We start from the raw sequence: 10978 nt of genomic DNA on the forward strand, positions 1-10978 counted from the left end.
CAGGGACACAGAGAGCCCCGCCGCCCCCGCCAGCCCGGCCCTCACCTCTTGCGCTCTTTGTTTCTCTCTTTCCGTTTGTTCTTGGGGCTTCGGGACCTGCGGGAAGAGCCGAAAGCTGCAGACGTGGGAGCGGGGGCAGCACCTGGGGGTGGCTTTCCCAGCCCCCCAGAGACACCGAGGCTGTGGGAGGAGCGAGGGGAAGGACCTGCCTGGTCTAGAGCTGGGCTCCACTGAGCTTCAAAGTGTGGTGGGGATCCCAGATGGATTTGGGGGAACTGTGGGGCCAGGTGCAGGTTGGTGAGACCAGGCAGGAGAAAACAGGGGGACTGGCTCTGCTCAGCATCCTCAGGGCTCGGGCCCATTGTCACCCCCCAGCTTGTTTTGCCCTGTGTCCTCTCTGGCACCCTTTTTGTGTTTTTCACTCCTTTCACCCTAAAATAGCAGTGTTGGCAGAGGGCATCTGCAGAGAGCAGGGCAACAGTCAAGGTTTGCCCTGGCCATGGCTGCCTGGGATCCCTCTTCCTCCCCTGGGGGACATTTGGGGCCCCACAGTTAGCCAGAGTGGCCTTGTGCCACATCCAAGGGCAGAGGACACACAGCAGTGTCCAGCTATGGGGTGAGGAGGCTCATCATGATGGGCAGAGGGGAGGGGACAGCAGGAGGGGGGACACAGGGGGACCCTGGCAGGAGAAGCTGGCAGCTGGTGGCACTGGGGTGGCTGTCACTCTTACCTGTGTCTTCTCTTTTTTCGTGACCCCGACTCAGACCTAAGGGATGAAGAGGAGGCAGAGATGAAGGAGATTACACTGATCTGGCCAGGGGGGAGCAAAGGCTGGGCAGTTTCCAGGCGTGAGGACAGGGGGGTGGTCCCGAGGTGGGCTGCTGGATGGGGCAGGTGAGAGTGGCTGTGAGGAGGTGATGGCCCCATGAAAAGTCATCAGAGTCCATCCCTACCCACTTCTAAATCCCACCCCAGACCAAGGGCCTGAGCAGCCCCAACCAGCCCCTCTGTCCCCAGCCAGCCCCTCTGTCCCCAGCCACCCCTGCTGTCCCCAGCCTGCTGTCGTGTCCATCCTACCTGTCACGTCTGTGTTTCTTTCCAGTCTTCTTCTTCTTTTCCTTGCGGATGGGTGAAGAGCTGTCACAGCTAGAGGGGAAGTGGGTGCCCTTGAGCAGGGAGCAAGGGAGTCCCCAGCCTCTTCCTCCTGGCCCAGGGGAGCCTGGTCCCACCACCCCCAGCCTCATTGCTTCCCCTGGACCACCCCATGGGATGCATGAACATCACATGGCAGTTAGTTCCTGGGGGATTTGGGCTGGGAGACAGAAAGGGACTTTTGGCAGAAGGGTTCTGGCTGCCTTCAATTCTGGGATGCCCAAATCCTGCTGTGTCTCATTGCCACCTCGTGGCCTCTACAGCCTCCAGCAGGACACAAGGTGGCCAATTCCCGGGGGGATTTCAAAGGGGGACAGTGGGTGGCAGAGGCCAGTCTGTGCCCAGTGGCCTTGCCAGCCCAGAGGGGACCCCACAGCCCAACCAGCCCAGTGGTCACTCACCTGCGCTCTGAGCCGGGTTTCCTCTTTTTGCTGCCATGGGAAAGGCAGAGAAGAAAGGGACATTAGGGACAGCATCCTGCCCAAGCAGCAGCACTAAGTGGTGAGCTTTTGGGTAGATGGACCCTTCACAGAGCCATATCCTGCCTGGTGCTGTGCCCTGTGGCAGTGAGCTCCTTCCCCACATGGACCAGGCAAGGTCCCAGCAGTGCATGCAGTAGGTGTGTGCACACACGTGTGTGTTGCAGTATCAGTACATGCAGATGCATTGCACCTCTTAAGGGTGCACATTCAGGGATGTACTGCCCCCAAAAGTGGGGTGACTTGCTCCTCCAGAGCCTGGCAAAGGGCTGAGCTGGGAGGTGAGCTGCCCTCCAGAGAGAGGGGACAGCACAGGGACAGCTGGGGACTCACCGGCTCCGGCGGTGACCTGATTTCTTCTTCTTTTTCTTCTTGGGTGGAGGAGAGGTGGAGCTGCTCGAGCGTCTTTTCAACCTGTGGGGGACAGCAAGCAGGGCTGGGAAAAGAAGAAGGGACAGGCCCCTGGCCTCTGTGTCCCTGGATGGGGACCCCGTGCCCAGCAGGTCCCCAAAGGCACGCAGACCTGTACTCGCGGTGGCCGCTGTCCTCGCGGTAGCACTCGGCCGAGCAGTCGCACTGCAGCAGGCAGCCCTCTCCATAGGCAGGGTACTCCACCTCGTACTCCTCCCCATCTGCCCCGTGGTGGTTCTCTATCACACTGCCAGAGGAGGAAGAGCAGGATTAATTTGGGGATCCCCATTCTCTGTGTCCCACCAGAGCAGCTGGGGCAGCTACAGGGGTTGGGTGACATTGCCTCTGCCACAGCATCCCCAGGGGACCTTGGTCATGTCCTTTGATGTCCACACACAGCGAAGTCCCAAGGTGGAGGTCTGCTCAGGGTATTCCTGTGGCTCCAATCCCTGCAGAGATCCCCACCAGGCTGGCACAGGGACACTGTGACACTCAGGCCACCATCACCCCAACAGGGCCCAGCCTCAGCCTTGTGTGAGCCCCTTTTGGCTTTGCTCAAGTGCTGGGGCTGAGCAGGAGGCTGGCTCAGCCCAGGTTGCAGGGCTGGATAAGGGTGAGAGGAGCTGGCAGAAGACCAGCAGTGGAAATTTAGGTGGGAACTGCCCAGGATTACCTGGGCTTTTGAGGCCAGCACCCCACAGAGCCACCAGCTCAGCACTGGAGCTTCAGGCAGGTAATGGACAATGTCCCTCCTAGGAGCAGGTGAAGAAGGGGAGGGGGGACATCATGCCTAGAGCCATCAGGGTCTCTCTCTCTCTCTCTCTCTCTCCTGAGTGACTTCATCAGCATTAATTTTTCCCACTGCCATGGAAACCGGCATGAGGTTGCCATTGACTACCAGGGCTGTGGGCAGGGCTTGGTAGAGGCCTGGCAGCTGGACTAGGACAGTCTCAGGAGTCCCTGCCCAACCTCCTCCTGATGCCCCCACCTCCCTGGGCTGGCTCTGCCATCAGCCCCAGGAGCAAAACCCACAGGGAGCCTCTCATTTGCTCTTGGGGGATATAGGACATCTCACCCATGGAGGGACAAGGACATCCAGGTGCTCTGGAAGGAAACTTAAGAGATGGGGACAGGCATGGAGGGTGCCCAGCACCACAGCAGCCCAGGTGTTTGCTTCCCAAGGGAGATTTGCCCTCAGAAACCTGATGCAGGCTCCTCTGCCCTTCCCAGCTTAGAGGTGAGCAGTCAGCAATGCTGGTGGGGAAGTGCAGCCCCACAGCATCAGTCCTTGGCAGCCTGGCCATTGCCTGAGAAAAGGGAAGCTCCCAGTCCCAGACTGCAGATCTGACAGTGGCACGTGTTGGCATCCCTGGCCACAGGCAGGCCATGGGCTGTTTAACCTAATTAGAAATGTCCTGGACCGAAACTACGCACGAGGCACCCTCCCCTGACCATGGATGATCGCTCAAGCAGGACTTGGGCTCCCTTCTGTGCCACAACCATGGCTGGCTGGGTCCTCTCCACATGACTCCTGCTTTGGCCATGTCCCAAAGGTAGAATCAGCTTTTCAACCACCCACCCAACCGTGGGAAGGGGGAGAAAAGAGGCAAAGAGAGAAGGGAGCGGGGTTAATTCTCTGTGTGTGTCTCTGCTCTGTGAGCAGGCAGTGCTCCATGCCAGAGCCTGCTGCCAGCATCTCACCCATTAGCTGTGCTCAGCAGCTCAAGACCAGCCTTGTGCTGTTCCAATTATCCCTCCCTGCCCAGCACACGCTTGCCTTTGTCTGCAATCCCACCAGCCTGTCCATCAAACCCTTCTCCTTGGGGACCAGGCTGTACCGAGCTGTGCACACGGAGACAGGAGCTGGGAGAGCACAAAGAGCAAAGCCAGGGACTCAGGTGGTCACAGCTCTGCTCGATGCCTCAGTTTTCCCCGGGGAGTTATGCAGATGATGCTGAGCACTCGCATTGGCTCTGAAACAGGACCAGCTGGTTCAGGCTCACAGTCCCGGCAGCCAAGGACCGTGCGGTAAAAGCCCAGAGCAGTGCTGGAGCAGAACCAGCCCAGGAGAGTGCTGAGCACTCTCCCAGCCACCACAAGGCTGAGGTTCTTTATTTAAAGCTTATTTAACCCCCTTGTCCAGCCTCTTCATGCAGCAGAGACCTTTGGCACGCAGGATATCCTCCAGCAGCTCAGATCCCTGCTGCTTGAGGAGCCACCTCCTTTGGACCCAGCTCCTACCAGCCTCCTCAAGCGCCTCTGGCTTTGCTCTCCTCCGAGCAATCCTTTGCTGTGAGACTGCTCCTTCCAGCTCAGCACTATTATTTATAGCCCTGGGGCTAATCTTTAATGATTACCCTTCGTTTTGCAAAACCAAGCCTGTAAAGGTGACAGCCAGGGCTGCCTGGGTAACTTTCAGGCACCTTTGGCTTCCCCGTGTGCTCGTTACAGTGCTGGCCCTAACGAGCCTGCCAGGAAGATGACCTGGAGATGACTCCTGCCCCCACCAGCAAGGGCCACTTGTTATCACCTTAGGGATGATGCTCAGTGACCTGGGCAGGTTGGTTTCCCCCATTCCTTGTTTTTCCTGCCTGGAGAAGGAGGATCCTGAATGTTTCACACTGTCCCAAGCCCATGAGCCCCATCCAGGCAGGGCACAGCCACGTCCCTGTGTCCCACCCTGCCTGGCGTGCCAGCAGAGTGGTGTGAGGGAGGCTCTCCCTGCTGCCATGGCTTCCCTGCCTCCCCCCTCGCCCTGATTTCCTGACCCTAATGAAGCATTAATATTCAGTGAACCTGAAGCATCTATTCCTGTCCCAAGTGACCTGGTTTCCAGGCTGATGGATGGTGCACGCCAGGCCAGCCATGCTGCCTGGGCCATTAAGCATTGCACTGATAAATCATCATCAAGCTGGGGTGGACCCTGGTGAGGCAGGGAACAGTCCAGTGCAGGGCAGGAGCAGCAACTGGCATGTCCCCAGCAGGAGCTGGGCTGCTTTGGACACCAAACTCGAGCCCTAAGCCCCCTTCTAGGGCAGATGCAGCTCCCCCAGAACCAGGCACTGTGAGGAGTGATTAGAAACAGAGGAACAGTACAGGATCTCCTTGGAGGAGCTTCTTCCATAGGGTCCCTGCCCGTGGCTGGTGGGGTGAGCCAAGCATTGAGACCTTCTGCACTTGGGTTTCATCCTCTGGGACTGGAGCATTGCAATGCTGGCCTCTGCACAGCACCCAGAGGTCTCCAAATGACCAGGGCAGGATAACCTTTAACCTCTCCAGAGGTAGGACACTGCCTTAGAGAGGCAATTCCTGCCTCCAACTGACTGAACAGCCAATCACGAAAGCAACCAACAAACCAGCAAATCAACCAACAAACCAGCAAATCAACAAATCAACCACCAGACATCAGATCACCAAATCAACCAACCAACCAACCATCAAATCAAACAAGCATTGACTCAAAGCCAACACCCATCCATCCATCCATCCATCCATCCATCCATCCATCCATCCATCCATCACTTTGTACCCTCTCCATGTCCATCCAGCTATCCAGTCATGCCTAGATATACTCTCATCCACCACCCAACTGCCCATTGATGCTCAGATGCAATGAGGGATGTGCCTCTCTGGGATGAGACACACAGATGGACCAACTGGAAGCTGCCTGACTTACATTTGGCGCCCGTGCTGGTCCTCCCTGGTGAGCACTCCCTCCTTCTCCATCAGCATTTGCCGAAAGGTCCCCACTTTCTGTCGGATCTCCTCTTCGGAGTACCTGGATGAGCAAAGATGTGGTCAGGGCTCCATGCTGGAGCATGGGCTCCCCATGGACCTGCTGAGGAACGCTATACCTTTGGAAGTGACACAAAGCCCAAGGGGCGAATCAAAAGGGGAGGTGGCATGGTGACAGTCAGGGCCTGGAGGACAGCAGGATCTCTGCTCGGCCCCCTGCCACCACTATGTCCTCCTCTCTCTTGCCTGCTTCTCCCAGCAGTGCTTGGCAGAAGAAGGCACACCAAAAAAGAAAAGGATGACTGTGAAGTTGCCATTCCCTATGACCACCCCAGGCTTTGGAGAAAGTGCCCACCAAACCCTCTTGGCAGTGCCACCACTGCAGCCAGTGATTCTGGGGTTCCCTCCCAGCATCTCTGTCCCATCATGAGCTGCCCCTGCTCATCCCCTGGTGCTCTGTGCCCTGAAAGCTGTGCCAGCTCTGCGCTGCCGCTGAGCTGACTCAGGCACCGCAGGGTTATTAACAAGAGACACTAATCACTGTGTCCTGGCATTTGAGAACAGCCACTGCAAACACGGCACTCCTGCCGTCCCCGAGGTGTCCCTGTGAAGGGACAGGTGACAGCCCTGGCCAGGTGGTCCTGTGCCACCTGGGCATCCTCCTCAACTAAAAATATCCCAACAGAGGGATGTGGTGGAGAGACCCACGATGCTTTTGGCATCATCCCAGGGGAGAGGGTGAAGGGAGAGGGACCTCATGTCACCACCACACTGCCACTCTGGGAGGGAAGGGGTCAGGCTCTGTGTGTGTCCCTGTGCTCAGTCACAGCCTCTAGAGGGGCTGCTCATGGCCCACCCTTTCCATCACACCCCATCAGCATCACTGCCACGAGGCCAGAAAACTGGATGCCAGAGCCAGGCCTAGCCCTGCAGTCCCCAAATCCACACAGCCTGTGCTGGGGACAGTGATGCCCCTTGCAGTGCTCTGGGTGCCCGGGGTGAAGAAGGGCACATGGCACCACACACGCCTCCTGCAGTGTCCATGAAGGGGAATGGCAAGGAGAGGGGAATTAATATTAATGAACTCATTTGCACTGAAAGGCTCTCATTAACTCCCCAGCCACACTTCACACAGAAGGAAAGGTATGGAGGCAGCCTGGCTGCTTCCCCTCACCTTGCACCTGGGCATGGGGAGCCCCAAAACCAGGGTAGCACCCCCAAATGCTGCTCTGCTCCGTTCCCTCGATGACAGTGCACCCAGCTGGGCAGAGTGGCCATCCCAGGAGGACAGAGCTGACAGCCCTGGCCATCCCATGGACACCAGCCAGCCCACAGCAGCAGGAAGATGTCTGCCCGAGATCAGCAGTTGCTGCAGCATATTAAGAACACGGCCGGTGCTCTTGCAGAGGGGACATGAGGCCAAACAGGAGGTGACAGATGGGCCACTGCGGCTGGGCCATTAGCAAATCTGTGGGGGGAGGCCAAGGGGAGGAACTCCCCACCACCTCCAGGGATGGAGGCAGGAGCATCACCAGCCCTTTCCCTCCTGCATTCCCCCGGTGCTGCTTATAACCCTGTAGGAGGGGAGGTTTGCTTTTGCATTTAACATATAGAATGGATTTGGGAAAGAAAGAAAATGTGCTGACACTTCTTTTCTGGACAAGAAATCCAGCCTGCAGGCAGGGAATAACAGTGCAGGCAGCCTGGAGCGAGCTACAGCACAGGCAGGAGGAGCCATCCCCCTTTAAGGAAACAAGGGAGTGCTTAAATCCCTGCAGAATCCCCTCTGCTGACACTCACATCCATCCTGGAGCTCTGCCCTCATCAAAAACTCCCCCAAGGCCACGGCCAGGAGGCTGCCCCTGGTCCAGGCAGAAACCTCAGGGGTGCAAATCCCTTCTCATGGAACCCCCCTGGAAAGCCCCTGTGTGCAGGGGAAGAGCAGGCAGAGGATTAAGCAGGTTGACCAAGATTATTACTGTAATTATATTATCATTTCGGCGTATCGCCATCATCAGTGTTATTAATAGCCTTAATAACAGCAAAGCAATTACAGCAATAACAACAATCCTGCTTGCAGTGCTGCTATTACCCATTGCAGTAATGCTACTACCAGTGGTAAGATCCCTACTCGGGCTCGGGAACCCGACAGGAGGCTCAGGGTTCCCCAAAGCGCCAGGTCAGCCTTATTTATTTCCATAATGACAAATTAGGCACAATCATTATTCCAGTCTGTGTGAAACAATTTAATTCTAGGTCACGCTTGCATTCTTAATGAAAGCCTTGGTGAAGCCTTCCCTCAATCCATTTTCCTTCTCCCCAGCTGATACCAGTCCCCATCTACCCAAGTGTGCCGAAGAATTTGCTCCATCCATCAGGTTTTAGAGAGCTGTCAGAGGGATCAGGATGTTTGGCTGCTGCCAGAGACAGCACAGCCATGCCCAGCAGGGATGGGGGGCTCCTTTCTGGCCCCCCAGTCCCTTCTGCCCACCCAGCAAGGGATGTTCCTCAGCCCCTTGGGTTTTTCCCTATCCCTTTGTTTCCCAAGGGGAGAGCAAAGGCAGGGGAGCAGCTTGCAGTGGCCATGGCATTGGCAGGATGGGGGCAGAGGGTGCTGTCACCCCAAAACTGGGGAGGGGAAGGAGAACAGGGCAAACTGAAGCCCTAAACCAGCCTCTCCAGTGACTAAAACCCAGCTTTCCTCTGGGATCTCACATCCCAGGTATGTGGGACACAGGATGGGTGGCACTGATGTCTTGCACATCCATGAGCAACTTCACCCCTTCCTGTTTCAACTTTCCCTGCAGGACAAGCTGGGAGCCCAAACGTCCAAGCAGGACAAGTGGATGAACTCCTAGGCATTTCCCACCACAGAGCAACCCACCAAAGCTGCTTGGTTCACCCAAAAATGGATTTACTTCCAAATGGTTCACCCAAAAATGCATTTACTTCCAAATGGTGACACTTGCCACATGAATTTATTTTTTAAAGGGAGAGAACAAGATGCAAACAGGTCAAAAGGATCTCAACCCCCAATGTCCCCAGCACTCACCCCTGCTCCTCCATCATCTCCTGCAGCTCCATGCACTTCAGCTCCACGCGCCGCTTGCGCTCGTGGTCCAGGATTTCCCGGTGAGCCTTCTTCACCATGCTGGGCTCCACCAGCCTCACCTCCTCCTCGCCCTTGTGCCACGTTCCTGAGGCACCAGGCTGGGGGAAGCCGTTGGAGGCCTCCTGGGGCGAAGGCACGTCAGCCCCATTGTTGTAGAGAGCCATGATTGCCTGGCAGGGAGAGAGAGAGTCGGGGTCAGTGCCTGCCTGGCTTCCCCTCTCACCCCCTGACAGTGAGGGGACCCTGTGGGAACCTGAGGGTAAAATCAGCCTTGAAAGCAGGTTTGATGGGGACAGTGACTAGGTGTCCCTCCAAAGCAAGGCTGGGGCTACTCATGTCACCATGACAAGAGGGCTGGCTCCTGGGAAAAGAGAGGAGGATGCTCTGCTCCAGCCCTGTACTGGAAAAACCTGGCCAAGGGTGGGTCTGTGGGGCCCAAGACAGCAGCACAACATGGACCCCATGAACCCCATTGTCAGCCAGTGTGGGTTTGGAGCAGGGACAGGCATCTATCCTCACAGTCCTCTAGGGACACAAAGACCTCAGATATGCCCTTGCATTTCCCAGCTGCACTGGCTGATTTGGTTGCAATGGGATGTCCTGATGTCTGGCTCAGGCAGCAAACACTTGCTGATGCTCTTGGGCCATGGCCTGGCACTCTCTGGCTATGGCCTGGCATCCTCTGGCATGGCCCAGTGTGGGCTGCAAGGGGAGATGAGGATCCCCACCAGCCTCTGCCCCTCTGCCTTCTCCCTGCTCCTTCACCTCCACGTGTCTCTGCCTCCTCTTTCCACCACACAGTCAATGTGTCCTCACTTGGCTCCAAAAATAACCCCTGGAAGAGGACAACTGTTCCCAAGCAGCACTGCCGTGCTGAGGCTCTGGCTGATGCTCCCTGAGCCTGAGGGAGGAGATGCTCCCAAATCTCCTGGATCAACCAGACAGACACAGCCCTGTCTCAGCACCCTCTGGCCATCAGCGCATGGCTGAGCACCCATTCCTTGCTGTCCCTGCTATCCTGCCCTGCCCCAGCTCCCCTGCCCAGCACTCCAGCCCTCTCCTGAGCATGGGATGCTCCCACTGGAGATCTGCTGCCTTAACCACCAGCTCCACCAGGCTGCAGAGGCTCTACCTGCCCTTTACAGGGGCTCTGCACAAAGAGAAATGAGCAGGAGCAAAGGCAGAGCATCCTGCCTCACTCTCCAAGCTGGATTTGGGCTTGGAGAAGCAGTTTTTGCCAGAAAGACACTTCTCTGAGGTGCTTCTATCCCAGGGATCCTGCTGGAGAAGCTTTTCCAAGGATGGGTGATGCCTGAATGTCATCTCCTGTGCAGGAAGCAGCCAATGGAGGCTGGCACACGCTGCCCATGGAGGACGGGGCAAACACTGGCCCAGGGAAGGAGGCATCCCTAAGCCCAGCAGAAGCAGGAAGGACAGGTGGACCATGGACTGATGCTGACAGTTTCAAGCCCAGGAAAGGTTTGCCATTCCCAGTGTGCCATTCCACCAGGATACCAGGCAGTTCAGAGCTTTCCATGGCCAGGCCAGCTGGGACAGAGCCAGGCTGGGACTGCAGATCACCCACGAGAGGCTTTGATGAGGTTTCTTTGCTGTTTGAGAGGAGAAAATACCTCGGAGCCCTCCCTGGGGTTGTGGGGATCCCAACCTGGCCAGAAGGTGTCTCCCACCCCACAGCATCCCCACAGGACATCCCTGACTCTCCTGCTGCCACTGGCTGCCCCACACAGTCATTTATCTCCTGGTAAGCCTGCCCAGGGAGGACAGCAGCTGAGTGCTTAATTACAAGACTTTTTTTTTTCTTTTTTTCCCCCTCATTACTACCATGCAGAGAGGATCCAGCAGCCTTTATTTCCACAGAGACACTGATGCAGCAGGAGCCAGGCAGGGCTCTGCACTCCTGGATGCTCATGCCTACACCTGGAGGGTCCCCTGGTCCCCCCTTGCCTGCAGCACCCACATTTCAAACCCCATGATACTCCCTGCCCACCCTGAACCCAGCCTCCTCCATATCCCAGGATGGCTCCAGGCCGGAGAACAGAGAGATGCTGCAGAAAAACCTGCCTTGGG

General features: G+C 57.0%; 1 protein-coding gene across 1 annotated transcript in view; it reads right to left on the reverse strand.

The window, feature by feature from the left end:
* Nucleotides 1–9054, reverse strand: part of SRRM3 (serine/arginine repetitive matrix 3) — a gene marked incomplete at its 3' end in the record, with an annotated part of 19568 nt that extends 10514 nt beyond the window's left edge. Inside the window, exons 1-8 of the mRNA XM_031060604.1 lie at nt 8831–9054; nt 5720–5821; nt 2156–2290; nt 1966–2046; nt 1555–1584; nt 1079–1147; nt 732–767; nt 46–96 (exon numbers count right to left, since the gene is read on the reverse strand). Of these exons, the coding sequence (XP_030916464.1) occupies nt 46–96; nt 732–767; nt 1079–1147; nt 1555–1584; nt 1966–2046; nt 2156–2290; nt 5720–5821; nt 8831–9054 (728 nt within the window). The remainder of the gene's footprint in view (nt 1–45; nt 97–731; nt 768–1078; nt 1148–1554; nt 1585–1965; nt 2047–2155; nt 2291–5719; nt 5822–8830) is intronic.
* Between the last annotated feature and the right edge of the window lie 1924 nt (nt 9055–10978).

This window comes from Geospiza fortis, unplaced genomic scaffold, assembly GCF_000277835.1.
Source record: "Geospiza fortis unplaced genomic scaffold, GeoFor_1.0 scaffold425, whole genome shotgun sequence".
Classification (NCBI taxonomy): Eukaryota; Metazoa; Chordata; class Aves; order Passeriformes; family Thraupidae; genus Geospiza; species Geospiza fortis.